At 39.5% G+C, this 20560-nt stretch overlaps 1 protein-coding gene and 1 long non-coding RNA gene across 2 annotated transcripts; one reads left to right on the forward strand and one right to left on the reverse strand.

Moving 5' to 3' along the window:
- Positions 1-1411: 1411 nt before the first annotated feature.
- LOC148700539 (uncharacterized) lies at positions 1412-3014 on the forward strand. The gene is made up of 2 exons (XR_015971685.2): positions 1412-2017; positions 2273-3014. It is a non-coding gene; the product is annotated as an uncharacterized LOC148700539 (long non-coding RNA).
- An 11648-nt stretch (positions 3015-14662) lies between these two features.
- Positions 14663-19623, reverse strand: GLB3 (hemoglobin 3). The gene is made up of 4 exons (XM_008788188.5): positions 19456-19623; positions 19149-19279; positions 14997-15141; positions 14663-14900 (listed from the first exon to the last, which is right to left on the reverse strand). The coding sequence occupies exons 1-4, from the start codon at positions 19593-19595 to the stop codon at positions 14804-14806; spliced, it is 513 nt and encodes a 170-aa protein (XP_008786410.1). The 5' UTR covers positions 19596-19623; the 3' UTR covers positions 14663-14803.
- Between the last annotated feature and the right edge of the window lie 937 nt (positions 19624-20560).

Consider the following 20560-nt stretch of genomic DNA (forward strand, 5'->3'; position numbering starts at 1 on the left):
CTTAATATTCTGCTTTATTTTTCATTCTAATAACTAGTTATAGGTTTAACATTTTCTTCACCAATTTCATCTTTTGCGGTCTTCCTCAAAATTCAATTTGACTCGGTCCAAATTCATGTATCACGAGTTTGACTCGTCCTTCTTATGCTTGCTGGCCGGCCAAATGCAAATGTTTGAACGTAAACGTTTGGACTAAGACCTCTTCTCCCACCTGCCACTGATGTCCAGATTCTAACAACACCAATTCCCCGATTGATACCCTCGGCTTTTATATTCTGAAACTTTTAAGGCTCTCGAAGCAGTCAATATTGTAATATAATAATACCAGCCGATTTCGGAATCTAAAGAACCCCTCAGGCAACTAGTAATTTCTCTCAGGACTATAAGCGACGGGTGGGCGCTCTGAGAGCTACGTCCGAGACTTTAGACCCCATGAACTACACTGTTGAACTTCTGAGTAGGATCTAACCAAAGCAGTGGGCCAGTCAAATCTCAATTTTTTCTAACCTCACCCTCCGAGAAACGCTGCACCCTCTTCAAATACATACAGACATGCATATGGATATATATAAAAAAATTTATTTGGCTATATGCTTATATCAGGCCAGATCTAAATTGGATGATAAAAATTCCATCTCACAATGCGAGTCATTGGATATGATCTATTTCCTCTAAATTGCTTGTATACCAAAAATTATACGATTTAGAAACTCCTAATCCATATATCAAGTGATCAACAGAAGATTGATTACTTTTTTAAGATACCTTTAAGTTTTATTTTCGTAAGATTGGTTATATCACCAAGCACATTTCAATCTTTGTTAGCACAATTACAAATCAGCAGAACCACATTAGGAAAAGGATCGAGGGCTAAAGTTAGCAATATATTTTATACTTATTAGTTCACTTCTCTCTCTCTCTCTCTCTCTCTCTCTCTCTATATATATATATATATATATATATATATATATATATATATACACATATTGGATGAGAAATGGAGGGAGATGCATCCAATTTTATTGAGATAATGGAAGTAAACTCGATTGATAACCTCGAGATAATAAATCACCACATGAAAGCTCTGTGGATAAAATTATTAACCGACCATTGATGTCTTCGATGTAAAACAGTATCTCTATTTTAATAGAAAGGGCTTAAATTATCAAGACGTTCCTTCCAAGTCATCTGCGCGCCACACCTCAGTTGCTTTAGGTGACTGGTCGTTACCTTGTTAGATCGAGAGTCAAAAGACTTGCATGGTTGCTGGATGAACTAGGAATTGCCTCCTTTTAATATGGACTTTGTATTTCTACCAAAAACTATATATATATATATATATATATATATATATATATATATATATATATATATATGGACTTCGTATATAATACACACGAGACTCATGATTCACGGGATGGTTCGCCAAGGAGATCTATCTCTTTCTCCGATCGAATAAAAATTTCACACCCACATGGGCCCATATTAATATCATCCATGCCGAAGTTACTCAGCTCCCCTTTCCCGACCGTGGGGTTCACGTCCCGGACAAATCCATAGCAGAAGAAGCTGGAAAAGATCGAAATGGATCGATCACCATTCGGCCGGCCGGTCAAAGCGTCCCTTAGGTCAAGCATATCTCTGGTCTAAGTTCGTCGAAGCAAGCGGCCGGATAATCTTGCCAATCTCGAGACTTGGACCATTAAATATTGGCAACGTGGTATTGGAGTAGAGAGCATACAGTTCTATAAATAGAGTGAGGCACACGACCAAGGGCCAGTCCATCTCATCGTCCCTCCGTGCCTTCTAATTAAACGCCATAGTCTTCTTCCTCAAAAAACAAACGCCACCTCCGTTCCGGATTGTTAACCTCTTCCCCTATATATCCAGACACTGATGGACTTCATCAAGGTGCAACTTTTCCTCCTCGCATACATCTTGCTTGCGACTCTCATGCATCCATGCCTTTGTGAATCCACGGTAACCTCGCATCCAGGAAATGCTAGAAAAATTGACGGTGAGTCCTCAGTTTCTCCATCTACGTGCACTATTTTTTGACTCTAGAGGTTTTAGAATCCTGAGTTATGCTCCCTTTGAAGTCATGCAAGGTTAAAATGCAGCGTTGCAAAAGAGAGACGATGTGAAAAAAAACCATTAGAGCTAGGGACAATATTTTCTGTTTTTTTTTTCTTGGGTTGTTGGGGAAGATTAATGCTTCTTATATATTTATGATATCTAAATGCTAGTTGTTATTTTTACTCTTCAAATGCAGGTACGGCGATTGATCAGGGCATTGCTTACATGTTGATGCTCGTGGCGTTGCTCGTTACCTATCTCGTCCACTGACTGGTTTCAACAAGAAATGTTGGAGCCTCTGTTACTTTGCCTTCCCTCCGGAAATACTACTATGGTGTTGTTAGTAATTATGTCATAATTTGCAGTCAGCGAAGCTGAGTCGGGTGTACGTCTTCCTCTACGGTTTCATGAACTAAGCAATCGTGAGCCGCCTAATTAACGTGCCATGATAGTCTTATATTATTTGTTTTATGTGTACGTACAATAGATGCATATATATGTGCATATATACTTACATGTACATAACTACATACATGTGCGTATGTACGTTTGTATGTGTGTGTATCTACGTGCATAGATGGACATATGGATGGATAGTAAAGCAACGAGTACTTGTGAAAGTTGTTGGTTTAAGCACAAAATCAATAACCATGCTTTTAAAATGAAAATTTACACCTTTAATTACAATTTACAGAGTTTGTATTATCTAGAAATGGAAAAAGCCGTGAGCACAAAGTGGATGGCAGTAACATAATCACAAAGCTAAAATGCATTGTATACTATGTATTCTGAAAATCCAAGCCATATAGCTCTAACCCTCCAAACCCTAGTGAATGTGAGTTTTGCATCTGGATCTATTTAACCAACTGGCAAGGTAAATGGGCACCTCCATGATGGATGGCATTAGTGACGAAGAAAAATATCCCCCAGCTGAAAAATTAGAGATAGCGAAAAATAAGAAGCTAAATGGCCTACAGCTGATATGAAGGCTTTGGCTTGCTATTAGCAGCTATCAATGTTAGGAGTGTAGGAATTGCACTCTATAATGCACGCACCGAGTGCAATTGCTGGAGTGCCGGAGCATGGTTAGATTTTTGTTGGATTGACATATTTTAGAAAGAGGAATTATATCCTACACGACATGCACTACATAGCCATGCATACCACCAATCACAGCCGCTCATTCTTATGGGCTTTATTTATTAAGCGCTCATCTCGGTGCACCACTTCAAAAATAAGCAACTGTGATTAGCGGTATGGACGGCTCCATGGTGCATGCTGTGTAGTATACAATCTCTAGTAGAAAGCTGTGTTTTTGGCCAGGGTTGTTGCTGGCAACATTGGCAGTAGGTCCCGGGTACATATAAGGCATGTAGGTGAAGGGCCTCCTTTGGGAATCACTGAGTCAAGAGTAGTTTTCCCATTAATACATACCCTAAATCGAGCTTATCAACGTATAATCAGTAATTATTAGTAGAGACAAATGTCCCTCATCTTGTGCCAAGCCATCCAAGGATTCTAGTAATGGGTAGAAGGAAAAAACAACAGAAATTCCACCTCTAACGTTCGATGACACGGTCTGAATTCTTCAAATTATAAGAGGCCCTCAGGAACTAATTATTGATAATTTTCTGTACTTCTGAGAATTGTTATAACAGAAATAATCTCCAAATGATCCAAATACTCATCAAGAAACAAGAAATTCCAGCAGTCGGTGCTACAGAAAGAAGGGACTTGGAGGGAAGGGAGAGGGAATGAAGCCCTCAAGGACCTTCTTTCTTTTCTGGAAGAAGATTTAGCTCACGCATGCGGCTCTTTGGAAGCATCCCTCTAGTTTGATCTAGTCTCGCCATGGCGCGTCGATTAGTTAAGCGATTTACCGCAGTACCTCCTATAATTCCGACCTACTGCAGGGATTTATAAGGAAAAAATGCTAATAGGTAGTTTTAGACTAGTTCCCGCAAGCGGCGTGCCGGGAGTAGTTCAAACCGACTATCAAGAACACCAAATATTGATTATGATAGGGTATTATATGTAAACATTGTCAATGAATGGTTTGAACTAGTTCCGGCACAGGGCTCGCCGGGACTAATCCAAACTAAAGATAGGTATTCCTGCATATAAGCCCCTACCTGACTTCAATATTGTATATGAGGTGCATGGGAATGCTGGGCTCCATCTCAGCAGGCATTACGCAGCTAAAACAATCATGATTTATTCATTCCATCATAACCAGAAGCCTTGCTGGTAAATTTAACAGACCACGAGCAAGTCCGATTTCACCTCTTAATACACAAATTTGTAGCAGAAGTCCTCAGAATAAACTGAGAGCAAGAGCCCGTGAGCCAGCCCAGCTCTTCGGCATCCGGGCCCAGCCCACCAGCCTTAAGCTAAACCGATCAAATCAACAGAAGCATATCCCATAATTTATAGTGATCTTGAAAGTGCTCCATCTTTAATTTGTTTTAATGAGGAGACTCTTTAATTTGTTTCGATTCTTGCTCCTCACAAGTTTGAAGTAAGAAAAGTATATTGGTCAAAAATAAGAATTTATTTATCAAGATGAATAGATTATAAACAAAAATTTCAATCAAATAAGCCGAGCATAATTAAGGATGCCATCGAGTTTGCTTGCTAAAATTACTAGATGTCGATACCGGTGACCTGATCTCAAGAGCCACCCTCATCTGAATTCAGCTAGCTTTTCCCCTGTCCCAATTCAGATTAGTGTTTCTTATGCTTCATTTTCATGCATATTACGTATTAACAATAATTATTGGAAAGAAAAATCTCGCATCATATGTATCTTCTCAATGCCTAAGACCCAAATCTAGATGTAATACTGGGAATTTGTGTTTGTTTTACTTGGCAAGTTTTCAGGATTAATTTATAGAGATCCCTAAATTGTGTTGTGACTTTGTTAGAAGATACCTTCCAATTGCATGCAGTGTCAAAAAAAACATGCCTCCTTCTAGAAGTGATATGAAACGAAACTTATTCTCAGTAATTAGCCCTCTTCCTTTTTTTAATGTTTATTATTAAAATTTTTAAGCTTGAGCTAAGGGCCTAGTGGTTGTTCAAGTGGTGAGGTCGCATCAAGATATGTTTTTACCTAGGTCCAACTTTGAACCATTTTGGGGTCTAAAATATCAAATGAGTAAAATGAGTCTGGCTGTATACTTGATTTATATACAATTAGGTTTTTCATAGATTTTGGGAATTCAAACCTACCTTAAACATTCTATTTTATATAATCAAATTGGCTTGGATTCGTTGAAGCCCCAGTTTATTAGATGAAACCAAGAGGATCCACTTTTGATTTCACAGAGCGGCTTGAAGAAGTGATGTGCATGGTTAAGATCTACATAACTCTAAAAAATCCGACCTAATAAAAATAGGCCAATGTAGCTTTTGACCTTTTCCGCCCGCTGGTAATTAGCACATGGAAATGCTCAAAAATTTTCTTCATTCATACTCTTAACTAATGATATGCACATTTTTTTTATTAAATCAATATGATGCACGAACATTTTAATCAAGTTGCTTTCACTATAAGTAGGGGAATGGCTCTCTTTGCCTTCACTCCAAGGATCTTTTGTGTAAAAGAAGGATTCTCCTTCCTTCCTTTCTTAGATTGGGCAAAGGTCGCTTCAAGATCTATGCAAATGGATGAATGTAAGATTTTGGTGTACTTGAAAGCTGTATGAGATACGATCCAATGATCGAAATTACAAAAGAAGATCAATCATTTTTTCCCATGAAAGATACAACCCGAGCCCCCATTCAAACAACTTATATAATAGTAATCTCGAGCTAGACTTCCGATGGCTAAAATTGTGGCAAGCACACGCCACAACATGCTATACATATCTTCAAAACACAAAAGAACATGCCACCTAACAAAGACTAGATGTCTTACAATCATTAACAATTGAGTGCTTGCATGTTAGATCATCTCTCCCAATGCATAGATGGGCCAATGCAAGACTATAGATTTCTAGGCAACCAAAAAATTGCAAGTTACCTTGTCACAAAGGACCACCATTCTAGATATCTAGGAACCATTATTCTAATTCAATCATTCGTAAATACTATTTGGCATAACAGTTGGAAATCCTTGGGAAGTTATTTCTATTTTTTCCAAAAATGGCTTCGTTTGTTGGTGGGCACCCTGATGACACTTTTTAAACGACTCTAGCTAGTATCCTCATAACTTTAGAAATATTTTATTTTCTAATTTTATAAAATATATTCATATTAGGCAAGTATGAACCATGCCATTCTATCGGTATATGTATATAACTTTATTTTGGGCAATCAACTAACGTGGATATAATTGACCTAGCGAGATGATATGATATCATGGCGGACAAATTCCACCGGAGATGATGGATAGCGTGTGAAAATGAGACCATTCCAAGAGCCGTTTGCGGGCGTGAGGCGACAAGGTTGACCAAACACCCTGTTCTTTGACATGCTATCCGACTCTAGCTTGTGTTCGGCCGAAGATCTAAAGAGATGATGAATCCTCAGGCCATGTCCTATCCAATGGCCCCTGATCGGCCACTCCCCTGCTTTCATAACTAGTGTTGAGATCAAGTATCTTCTACAAAAGAATTTTTTTCAACAGAGAATTGAATTAAAAAGGAATAGCTCACTAGGGCTGTCAACGAGCCGAGCCGAGCCCGAGCCACAGCAGGCTCGGCTCGGCTCGTTCTATAAAAGTCTGGGCTCGGGCTCGGGCTCGGGCTCGGTACCGAGCCCTGTGCTGGGCTCGGGCTCGGGCTCGCCTGGCACAGCTCCGGCTCGGGCTCGAGCTCGTGAGGCTCGTTTGCCCGAGCCCGAGCCTGCCCCGGCGGCCGGCGCCCCATCCCCATCCCTATCATTCGTCGGAGGACGGGAGGAGAGAACGAAGGAAATAAAGAAAAAAAGAAAGAAGAGAAGAAAGAAGGGGGCGGCCGCGAGCACCACCGGCACGGACGTCGGCCGCGGGTCGACCGCAGGCGCTGCGGGCGCCGGAGGCTCGGCCGCGGGTCGACCGCAGGCGCTGCGGGCGCCGGAGGCTCGGCCGCGGGTCGACCGCAGGCGCTGCGGGCGCCGGAGGCTCGGCCGCGGACTGAGAACTGAGGAGCAACCGAGCAAAAAGATGATGGACGGACCGTGAGGAAAGAAGAGGAAACTCACCAGCAAGTCGGGGTCGGCCGGTCGCCGGTCGGGGGTCTGTGAGCCTGTGACTGCTGTCTGTGGAGTCGGGATTCATGGCCGGCGGCGCGGCGTGCGGGCAAAGGAAGGCGGAGCGCGGCGGAGCTGGGGCTTCAGGAAGTCGGGGAAGGCCGGAAGGGGATCGCCAGACGCCGGATCCAGGAACTAGGGCAGCCGTAGCAAGTCGGGGGAGGGCTGGGAGCCTGGGAGTGGGAGAGGCCGAGACTCGAGAGGGACTGAGGTCTGAGGGAGATTAGGGCATGAGCACCCTTTTCGACGGTGGGGGGCCTGGGGGCTGGGGAAAATGGGATTTGGCCATGGGATTGGGAGTCGGGACTCGGGACTTCGGGAGTCACACTCGAAAGGGGGCTGGCTGGGTGGGCCCGTGGGCCGTGGGTCATGAGAGAATGGGAGCTGTTTCCTTGTTTAGCGAATGGTCCAAGCTTGTTTGGGCTCGTGAGCTGCTCGGGCTCGAGCTCGGGCTCGGGCTCGGATGTAAACGAGCCTGATATTGGGCTCGGGCTCGGGCTCGTTTGACTAACGAGCCGAGCCCGAGCCGGGCTTTTACCGAGCCGAGCCCGAGCCGAGCCCGAGCAGCTCGGCTCATTAACAGCCCTATAGCTCACAAAATATAAATAAGAGACTGAATCTTAACAACTGCAGCAAAAAAGAGGTAAGAAGCTCGACATACCATCTCTTGGATTCAAGGCTGAAATGATTGACTAAAAAGAAAGCGATAAGAGCCGTGCTCATGTTTCTTTCTGCCCTTTAGCCATGGATATTTGAAAATTATAACTTGACATCAACTTCTATGGATACGGACGGAACCAAGACCTTAACTTCTCGTATTTTCCTCTTGGTTGGCTGGAGTACACCATTATTTAGAACTAACTTCTCAATATTGTCCTCTTGGCTGGCTGGAGTACGCCATTATTTGAAACTTTTATAGGAGACAAAACAAGTGACATTTCTATGACATTGTTTCTCACTTGTGGTCCATGGATCAGATGGTCTCAATAGCAATCCTCATCAAGGACCCAAAGAACAAGTGGAACATTGAATAGTTCCATCAATATGGGCTGACCAGCCATGCCAACCGAGTGCAACACTTAAATACCAACCGTCTGATGACGCCAACGGTTGGCTCCCAATTTGGACCGCTAAAGAAGCAGATATCATTTCATCCCCATGCACCCAAATCCAAATCCAAATCCAAATCCCAATCCCACAAAGAGCTTATAATATATATAAATATGGTCATACCCCGCCACCAGCGCACCCCTGCCATGGATTACGATCCAGAGCTCCAGAGGCAGAGATCCTGCGCATACCCGGTTCTCGACGTCGGCAACTGGTGCAACAGTCGCCGGAGGAGCTCCGGGTTCAGCCGGACATTCGCCGACGACTTGGAGTACCCATCGGCCCGGGCCACCGGAACGAGGTGGCGAGGTTGGTGGCGGAGGATCGTCAAGGAGAAACGGAGGCTCTCAAACTCGGCGGCCACGATGCACGTTCCTTACGATCCCTACACATATGCCCAGAACTTTGACGAAGGATCGGCGTCCGTCGAGCCGGAGAACCTGTCGCGGTCTTTCTCGGCACGGTTCGCCGTCCCCTCAAGGCTGCTTCAAAGAGTGGGCTGATGAATGCGTATTATGAGTGTTTTCTGTTATCGATCGGCCTCTTGATGCGACCATGGGAATGCCCGCTGTAGCTATTTGTACGTTTGAAATGTCAATTTAATCGCTTCATCCATTCAAGCCTCTCTCCAATTAATGGCGTCTCTCTAACCTTCTCTCTTCCTTCCTCCAACGCCAAAGAGAATCAGAAAATTATGTGATTATTAGTTTCTGTTTCCCGTTTCTATCTTAACTAAGTTCACATCATGCAGCTTTTGTTGTTGATACCCCAACTGGCTCGATTTATTTATATCATAGCAAATGCAACAATTTTGCTGTGGATGGTTGGGATAGACAAAAGGAAAATACATATAGGAACCCATAAACGTCTTCATTTGTGTTGCACTTCAATCATTAGAAGATAAAGCTTTCCTCTTATCACTCCGTTCCTTCTACGTGGATAAGCTGGTTTCTCTTCTTTAAGAATGAATCCGCCTTCCATTTTGTGAACCTTGTTACAGATAATAGCTTAGAATACCAAATTCTCAGTTAATAAGAAGTTACAAGAGACACTAAAAGGAAGAACAAAAATAAGAAGAAAGAAGCGGCGATTTGACCTCTTGCCCGTGACCTAACTAATCAAGTTATATGCCAACACCTCTGGCATTTTCCTATGTCCATATCTACCAACCTCATTAGAGTATCCTCTCCTTTCTTGCATCCTTATTTGACCATGCTGAGGATCCTAGGGGAATAGGCCAAAGAAAAGAAACAGAGACCTTTGATGGTTCTCAGCTCTTCTTTTACCTTAATTTCAAGGAAGGAAGAAATTAAAGAAAAGGGAGAAATGATGCCACAATGCCCCTTGCATCCTTCATTAGAAAGCTATTCTTACTAAAGTGCAGGACAACTTGATGAAAGAAAAGGAATCTCCCAGCCTTGGTGTTGTTTTTTTCTTTTTATTTATTTATTTATTTATTGGTACTCATCATCTTTAAAATAATGAGAGTTACGTTTGTCTGCAAGTGGCGTGCATCTTTAATGACGAAGATGGGACCTATAGCCAGAAAAATTTAGGTTTCCTTCCATACATGCATGGAGAGAGATCTGCGAGCCGGACCCCAAGGTGGCACAGAAATAAGGGACAGCTGCTGTGGCGATCTGACTCGTTGGTGACATGGCTTCGCAGGATAAACTAATACTGGGAAAAGGATACTAATGAAAAGTTGAGAAAACTTGAGCTATCTCCTTCCTTTATTCCGTTTCGAGAGAGATGGAGTGATGGATTTACATGACTCTGGATCTTGTCCGGATCTTACATACGGGAGAAAAGTATGGAGTCTCAAATAATTTTGGTGTCCTGCAGGCCTGCCAGATCTCTTAAATTGGCTGAAAGACTCATATGGATGCATTAAAAACAGGTCTCCATGTTAACGTTCACATGGAAGTCCTGAGAATGGACGACCAATCTCATTTAATGGATGCATGAAGGGCGCTGCCACCCCACCTCCTCTACTATGAGTCGCAGAGTTTGACAAGATGACTGATAAAAAATGAGGTAGTGAACCGCATGTGATCTGCCCACACTTCATCTCAATTTTTTTAAGTTCGTTCTCCATACAAATATATCTACGTGTTTGCGAGTCAAGCTTAATGTGGGCTTCACATGGAGAGAGATCATAATGAAGTATTTCATGTGCTAATTTGGTAAGTTGTAGCTGGGTCCCACCAACTTGTAATGATAATGTGATATATGTAGCTAATTTTCTATAGAGTTTTAGTTTTATAAATAAGTTTAATTCGGGCTAGTGTATGAGTCCATTTTTTAGAGTAGAACTGGAGATTTGGTGAATGATGATCTCTAGTCAAAGTAGAATTTTTGTTCTTATTTTTCTTTTCTGTTTTTCTTGGTTGGGATCTTTTTCAAGCATCAGGGAGGAGGTGTTTCATGAGAGGTTAACTAGTGAAATGCATGCAATCGGAGTGTGACCATTTATAATATATCAGATGGTTAGTAGGGCGGCTTCATGATGCTATGCTGAGTACAATATCCATACGGGAATGTAGAGTGAACATTCAATTAGCCACAAAAATATTTCATTATTGGCTTAAACCTCCCAAAGTTTCATATATATTTGATGATAAGTAGCCTCTTTTTATTAGATGAACTAGATGACTAACACTCGGGCTCAAAACGTCCATCCCTGCTCCAGAGAACAGCCAGCTTTATGGGAGTAGGCACCCCAAGATCATCACATGTTAGATCAGAGTTAGGTAAACATTTTTGTAAGATGACTCGGCTCAATCAACATAAGAAGTGTATCTATAAGTGTTTATTTTCCATATACCAAAAAAGAAAAAGATTTTTTTTATGAATATCCTTCTCAATATCGAATTTTGCATGAATATCCTTTCAAAATTGATATTTACATGCATATCCTCGTAAAACATTTGTTTTGCTATTCTATCCTTTTTTTTATCCTTATTTTTTCATATGTACCCACGTCATCTAATGCCGTTAAAAAATTAACAGTTTCAAATTAAAATGACTACAATACCCTTAATGGAAAAAAAAAAGATTTATAAGGCGATTGTGATGGAGGACAAAAAAAAGTAATTTCAAAATTTTATTTTATTTTTAATTAAAATAAATATAGTTTTTTTACTAACAGTGTTAAAGAACTATTATATTAAGGGTGTTTGTGTAAAAATAGTAATTTATGAAGGTAAAGAAATAAATATAAATTTTAAAAAAATATTTATGCAAATTTAAATTTTTAGAAAAATATTCATAAAAAAAATTTCAAAAGAAATTTTTTTGATTTGAAACATGTATATAACAGAAGAAACCCATCGTTCGATATATCCCCCCTAGGAAAGTGTGAACTTTTAACTCCAAATCTCTCTAGTTCATCTAGTGCGGCCCACAACCTAGCGGGAATCTAGAAGGTTGCTATTTAATTATGAATTAGGTGACGATCATCCAAAGTAATCATCTCTATGTCTTGATGAGATAAAGCAGTCATGGTCTCTTTAAAAAGGTAACCAATATCATGAGGGTCATTATCTCCTTGTTTAATATTAACACGTAAAGTTCACACTGCCTTTTAACAAGAGCAAAGCGGATTATGCTTAGATCACTTAGTAAAATATTTAGAGCAGATATTCAACCAATGTCGCATCTAATGGCCTAACATTATTTCTCCCAGTTCATTTGTTGGGGAAGATATCCACGGGACAAACTTTTCAAGAGGAAATTTTGGTGGACTACTAAATATGACTGAGTACTGTGCACTCGTTGAGTTTATCTGAATATATATATATATATATATATATATATATATATATATATATATATATATATATATATATATATATATATATATATATATATATATATATAATATAACAACTAGAGCGGAAACTTTTCCTAGAAGACAATTAAGGCTGAAACTTTAGTTGTCCATGAAATGACTTCTCTTCTAAACCTCTCTCAGACTAGCACTGGGTCAAAGTCCCAAGAAGGACAACGCTTGCATTGCTAGTTGTATATTCATGCCCCATGGCAACCAGAACCCTTCCCTAGAAAAGCTCCCACATCTACCACTGCAAAATATATATGATAACCGGTGCTTTTTAGTTGTTTAAAGGCTGCAGCCAACTTATTTCAACACCCTCTCACATGATACATTTAACCTACTTTGTTTTCCACTGGTAAACTCCCAATGACTCAATTCTGCACGCCAACAGGTTGCCTTGCCTGCTCAACTACAAATCTACAATCTTGTGCATATGGGGTTAAAAACTGGGACACCATCAACTAGGTAGCTACTGTAGAATTCTCCGTTGTAGTCATTAATGTCCATCAGCTTGTGATGCTCCGATATGCATGCAATCCATCCTTTCGTGTTCCTTATGCAACTTATTATGCTTCTTCACTTGGAGACAGACTTGAAAAGCTAGACTTTCTTCCAAATGACGATGGATTTTAACTGGAACTTCAGCTAGATTGTCCAATTTAAGGGACTCTCAGAGCTTCTTGTTTCCTGGAGGGCTACCCTCATGTATAAATCCTTAGCTTTGATGCGTTCCGAGATAAAAACAGAAACAAGTGGGCTGCCAACAGCAGGTACTTAAGTACTCTCAGTGGTACATGTAACGCATTTCTTGCATTCCATTGAATGATATCTTTAAAGTAGAGTTTTGAGCTCTAGTGGGTGATGGCATACTCTAGAATATGCTTCTGCTCCTCCAGATCCCAATACGTTAAAATGTATCATGTCACAACCCCATGTGAATTCATTCACGTCTCATTTTCTGTAGTGCTGGCCACAGTCACAGTGTACACGTAACCAAACACCATCAATTACCCTCACCGTACATACTTATTAAGTAGAGCAGATCATCGGGTGGGCCTCGGCCCCAAACTACACTCATGTGTAGTCGGGCTTCAGGCCAAGCTTATTTAAAATTGGACACCTTCTGTTTCTAAGCTCGGCCCAAGATCAGCGCTACTACCGACAGGAGGCTGTCGGCCTTCTGACTCCTGTTTTTGATCCACACAAAGACTAAGATGCTCGGGCAAGAACACTTGGCAGCCCCTCATTGCCCATCCATATTCAGACAATTACAAGCCAATTTGATAAGAAGAACAATAATTTTGATGCTGGTTAGTGCACCAAGAAACCAGAGTAAGCACCGATGCCAAGGAAATAAGAGTATGTTTAGTGAAAAGGGGGGAGAATAGGATTTTTCCAAAGAAAATAAACAGTTTTGCAAGCAAATAATCATAAGATTTTTCAAACTTAATAAATTTCTTAAAAAAATAAATACAAAATAGATTCTCAAAGGAAAATAACCATTTTTCTTTAGCCAAAACATATCAAAGTTTGGGCCCGTGAACTAATCATTCCTTATTATTAAAAGCTCTAATAAGCTTATATATATATATATATATATATATATATATATATATATATATATATATATATATATATATATATATATATATATATATATATATATATATATATATTTATATATATATATATATATAAAACTGCTCGCTTGCATGCCAAGTCACAAGCACATTTATGTAACTCCCAACATGGACTTCAAACTGAGGACTATCTTCCCTAATACAGCCCCCCTTGATGCCCTGCTTGTTTAGTCATGCAAATAACTCTTAATCCTTGAGTTGAAACAGCAACTTTTTTAAACAAAAATTACCCTGAAAACCAAAGATAAGCCGTAGCCCCAAATCATCCATTCTCTGAGAACACACAGCATAGTATGTGGGTGTGGTAGAGCGATTGAGAGTATGGTCTCTGATCATTGGCCTATGCAAGCAGGAGGGAGAGCTAGACAACTTCCCTACAGATAAAGGAGGTAGGCATGGAAGCCTCCATAGCGAAGATTTCAAGATTATGCAAAAAGGATCTATTTGAGAGGGTTTGACAACAAAAACAAATTGACATGTATGATATAATGAATGGCTGAGGGCGCAATTCATTTTGGATACATAGCTATACTTGGAGGAACAAATGATTAAGTTTCTGCAGTGCAGAATATCCACAACAGAATAACCGCTGAAACATAGGCAAACAATGTTAGACAGCATAGTGGCTATATTTGTTTCATGACGAGATTCTGTATGTGAATCACGACATAACATTGTAACCTCATGAAAACAAAATATTTTCTCTCAGACAAAAATATATAACTAATAAGAAGAAGCAACCAGGCAGCAGGCACAAAATCAAATATTTATAACAATTCAAACACTAAATACTTATTTTTGCCAAAGATGTTTATACATAGTTTCAATGAGACCGAAAGTTTGATGGTTGAAATACACATATTAGGATATCATTGTATCAAGTCAATGAACCACATAAAGAAAGATCTTACGTGGCAGCTGGTTTACTCGTTGCGTGTTTGCAGGGGACTCCCAGACTTTGCCTCGTCATCTGATTCCCAGCAACAAGAAAGTATGCCGTGTGCCTGGGTGGAAAAAATTGCGAAACATCACCAAAGGTGATATGCTGACCCAGCAAATTGATTATTTCAGAAAAGAAATCCAAGGGGCCAAGTAAGTGCCTGAAAAAATTCATCATTTTGATTTTGGAATCTGGTTCAATACTTGATATGCTGTCTAACGCTTGTTGCATGTGGTGTAACCACCTCTCCGCTGCCTCATGCGTGACTGGAAATGGCCGATGTCGTGCAATCAGTGCAGGATGACCTGCAACAGGAGCAAACGTATGTAAGTTAAGTTGATGCAGCATGGTGCACTACGGTTCTTATTTACTGTCTTTACTTTCTGTGATATTTGGTCTCACATCAGACATGGATACGTAAAATACAAAATTTCCTACAAAAAGAGAGAAAATGGAAAGAAATTCTAACAGGTACACAATGGCCCAGAAATTTTCTCAGAGAGAATTTGGTTGAATTTCAAATAATGTATTTGACCAATATAGCTGATGGCAAGTGCAGATTTGAGATTGTTCAGGCTTCTCTTATATCAAATCAAATATTGTCTTAAAATAAATAGGATAACATACATTCATAAAAAATAAAATAAAAGTAATGATTGCAAAATAATTTTTTTTATACATAAAATAAATAGAAGATGACATGTCATCTGGGGTAGGGGCATGCATGAGATGCCAGATTAACTACGAGAAAGGAACAAGAAGGCCAAAAGATTCCCTCAAAAATTAGACTCAGATTCAGTTCTAAGCAATATAGCAAGTGGCTATTTTCATGTTGTGGTGATGAATGTTCCCTGTGTATACATTGTGATTGTATCTTCAAATGGAAGGAGACATTGCTAAATCTAAGCTATCTCAATTTTACCACCAAACATTATAACTTGGAAAAATCATATAAACCATAAAGATAGTACACCATACATGACACTGCCTGGCAGGCACTACCTCGAATTCCATACATTGATATTCGCAGGAGCTTGTTAGAAAGCTGGTTATTTTTTAGCTATTAAAATTTACACATTGGTTTGGTATATTTATACCTCTTAGATTTTAGGGGCCTGAGTACTTATTCTTTTGAGTCGTTGGTCTTTCATAAGAGACAAAAATTCTATTGGTGATATTCCCAATGTCAAAAAATTTCTTTCTACCCATGTTTGAAACTCAGTAAGATTTTTAGTGTTGGTCAGGCTTGTGGAGTTTGATCTCATCAATTTGGATGATTTCTCTCTAAGTTTCAGAGTTTCGGTCATAAAAATTGGGAAATTTTCAATTGAAAAAAGAAAAGAAAAGAAGGGGAAAAAGTTATTAACAACATTTATGTAATTCTTTGTTTTTATAGTTCTGACAATTTTAGGATGAAATTAATATTGCATACAAATAAAGTCATAAAAAAGTACATTGGTACTTTATCTTATAAACATAATTATTTACTTTTTGAACTTCAATTGTTTCAAAAATCATCATATTTAGCAATTGTGAAGCTTTCAATAAATACTACACTCAAAAATTCTTTTCCACCTTTCTTTTAGTAGAACTCGTAAATATCTTGAATTTGGGCATTTCTGTCTCATATTTTTAAGGTTAAGTGATTTTTTAGTTAAATGCATGTAATTACAGAATGTCATATTTATTTTAGATAAGAATAATGTCATTGCTATAAATAATGGTGCCTTGTGTTTAGTTTTTTGCATCAGCCTTCATAAAGCATCATAATAAAAGCTTTTTGGAGGTCTTAGCCCATCAAGGGTTATGTTTATCATCTATTCGCTCTTCTTAATTTCAGGGAAAAAGAAAAAAAACCCAAAAATTGACACTATACAGCCGATAAAAGAAACAAAGAAATAACCTTCACATAATAGGTAGATGGTTGAAAAAGCCAGAAGAGGTAATGCACCGTCAAAAATATCTGACTCCTCGTTAAAAAAGAGTGAAATACCAAGCTCTCCTCCTTAATAGCCAAGTAGGGTGCCAATTCCGGCTGAGAAATAGCCAAGTCAGTTCTGTGTAGCTCTCGTTTCCAAAAGCCTATTTTTGCTAACCCAAACAAAAATGTAACTCCCCTAAACTCACCTGTGCACTTCTCACAATTGCCTTCAACTAAAGTAGCCATACAATTGACCTTATCAATGTTCACATTGAAAATGTAGATATTTTATAGCTTGTAGTTCCTAGTTTGAGTAGCTCATAGTTTCAGACTTTCAGCATTTCCAATGGATCAATTAGTCTAAAGGAATGGCCCATTTAGACTTCACTATCACCATCTCAAGAAAAGGGAGAAAAAGAAAAAGAACTCCCAAAAGAATAAGTGTGTGAAAAATACTATTGTATTTCTAACCTAACTGCAACTTCATTTCCTTCCAGTGGTATCGGCTCTAGTTGGCTCAACAATGTCAAAAGGGGTTTGAAATATTTTAGTCACAAGTATCATAGGACAGCATGTGGGGAGGAAGCACACGTATCTAAATATGGAAGAAGAGAAATGGATGGTGCTGCTCAGCATGGCAAAAGACGGATGTTCATCACTCACAAACTCCTGATTCCAGGAGTTTCAGGAGAAAAGAAAAGATTAAGACTAGTGTCATCAAAAAATTTTCAAGCTCATCACTGCATATTACCCACCAGTTCTTTCATCCTCAAATAGTCTCCTTCAATAACACTCGATATCGAGATGATGTATAAACAAAGCTTATTCAGAGAATCTTCATCTCTTTTTTACAACCTTGGACAGGGGATCAAATCATCAAAATGTTCAAATGAATTCAATCCACTATACCTGTTATGACATGTCTGGGAATATTAGCTGCCTTAGTCATGTCTTCCATGATTTGAGCATCCCCAAGTTACCAAATACAAAAGCTTTTACATATCAACTTCATATGCATAACAGATTATGAGCTCTCCATACTCTTTGACCTAATGCCATTTGGCAAGCCATCTCAAAAGATGATTCATTTGAGCAACAAAAGTGTATCCTTGTGGTACAACAGGTTGCTCTAGTCAGACCTTTAGTCTGTCCAACCAAGCCACTTTCTCTGTTATTTCAGGGTTCCAACCGATGCAGTTGGTAAAGTTATTGGGGGTTGGTACTGATGACCAGGACTCAAATCCCACTCTCACTCAATTTTCGGCCAGGTTTCCTCCCATCCTACTTCTTTAAGAAAGAGGAATTTTTTTTCTGATATTCTCCTTCTCCTCTTCCTTCACCTTCTTCACCATATCAATCTTGCATTTCTCCTCCTTCAGTATGACCCATTGTACCATAAGCATTACATACTTATCACAGTTATAAAAACACAAAATTAGAACCTTGGTGTTGATATAATGGCAACTATGCATGTGAACTTTTAGAATATTATTTAAAAAAAATGGCTACTACACACTTTTAAGTATATTTTACATAGAGAAAAAACTGATATACTAGATGCTATAATATTCTTATCATTAATATCATAGCAAGGTATATTCTCCAGAAGATCTCTGTCATTTGCATAGGTTGGATACGTGTACATGCAAAAAGAAACTACCCAATACCTCCTTAAAGTAAATTTTAATCTTCAACATGTCTCCTTGGCACTTCTATAACACCATAATCAACTAAATACATTCTCCTTTTTTCCAGAAAATAAAGAACTCTGTCTCCATTTCTTCGCACTAGATTAATATTTGAATATAAGTTAGCCAACATAAAAATAATCATAATAATAATGGAAGCTGACATTGCAAACTCCAGATGTACACAAACCACAAAGCAATCAATCGGGAACAAACAAGCCTGCTTAAGTTCTCTATCAGCATTTGAAAATTTTAATTTAGTCTCAGACGTCCAATAACAGATTCTGCCCGTGCAGATGGTTGGTGTTTGAGTTCCCACCCAAGAATATCAGTATCATAAATAAAGGAATGGAAAAATGGATAATTTATCTCATATCTATCATAGAAGAAAGAGTAAAAACTATATCCCTCTCATCCCTGATCCCAGTACTGAAAAATTCGGGTAGTAGTAGTCTGCCAAACAATTCAATGAAAACAGACCTCGATAAATCTAGAGGACAGAGGAATAAAAAAATCTTGACTTGTTGCAGTTGACTTCTGAACTAAATCGAGACAGTCCGAGAACCACTCAACCAACATAGTACGACTCCAGAATGAGCCTCTAAAGAAGAACTAAAGAACCTTTAATCTACCGTATCTCATTTCGAAAAAGGTAAAAGATACAAAAAATGTGGGGGGGTGGGGGGACAAAACAAGAGTTTACCTTTCCTCTGGGAATAGAGAGGAGGACCTCCCATCCTCTGCACAAAGAACTCGTACTGGTTCTGAATCGCGTCCTCCTTCTTCGAGTTAGCAAAGATCGACCGAAACCACTCCTCCTCGTCATCGTATACCCTAGATCGCATCCAAGATCAAATCCAAGAACAAATCCCACACAGGCAAAAAAGAAAGGAAGCCGAGGAGGGGAGAAAAAAGGATCGGAAAGAAGACCTGCTGTAAAAATGGGTGGAGAGATCGACGACAAAGAGAAAGGAAGCAGAGGGAAGCGGAGAAAAAATGGGAAAGAAGACCTGTTGTAGAAATTGGTGGAGAGATCGATGAAGGGCTGGAGGCCGCCGAGGGTTTCGAAGAGGTTGGTCTCGTCGATGGCGAAGGCGTCGCTGGCGGCGACACCGCTCCACTCGGACGCCTTCTGCTGAAGAGACTCCATCGGTATAGATCATGAGAACAGGTGACGAGGGCGAGCCCGAGCTATTTATCGGACCGCACGCTCCGTGGTTTCTACGCTTTCCTGTGGGTCTAACCGGATTGGAATATTTCCCTTTTTCCGTTTCGTTTCATTCAACGGTCATGATGAAGCAGTCATCGCTTCCAACGGACAGTATGTGACGCCATGTGTCGCCATTGTTGCGTGGATATGGCGACATAAGGAATGGTGGAATACAGGAACAACGCGGGCGTGGGCGGTGCCTGCTGACGTCAATTCCGTGACGCAACCACTAGATGCAAGGGCACTTGGAAAGCCCGTGCACCGACCGGGCCACCCATGGATCCATGATTATCGAAAAGTAAACAGTACTGTCGGCCTGATTGCCTGGCTCACCATTTTAAAGAGTTTTTTTAAAAAACCAAGCATCAGTTTTTTCGTTAATTTTTTTTTTTGTTTAGCTGTACTCATGCTCATTCTATATGATGCGAGCTTGTTAAAAAAAAAAAAAAAAAAAAAAAGCCATATGCCATCCAACTCTATCCAAATATTTTTGATTAATGTTGAAAATAATGCTGTTTGTGACAAATTTTTTCTATAATACAAAGTAATGGCCATTATAATTGGTTGGATGCTAGAAAAATGCTGGACTAGACCAGGTTGGATCAGGCCTAGATTTGACACTAAAATAAATCAACCAATTATCATGGCCAAACCATGCCTATGCTTGGTATCTGAAAAATACAGTCCAAGCTTGGCTTAGCAAAATATTTAATGGGGGAGGGAGATAGAGAGAGAAAAGGGGGGAAGGAGAGTTAGGGTTACATCTCTCTATTCCAATCTCTCTACTTTTCTTTCTATTTTAAATTTTAAAATAATATTAATAAAATGTATAGTATTATTAAGAAAATTTTAGCTATAATAGGATTATATTGTAATATTAAAATAGGTATTAGCAATTTTAGTGT

This window comes from Phoenix dactylifera, chromosome 12 (genome assembly GCF_051530095.1).
Source record: "Phoenix dactylifera cultivar Ajwa chromosome 12, Ajwa_hap1_PhDact_Kaust_v1.1, whole genome shotgun sequence".
NCBI lineage: Eukaryota > Viridiplantae > Streptophyta > Magnoliopsida > Arecales > Arecaceae > Phoenix > Phoenix dactylifera.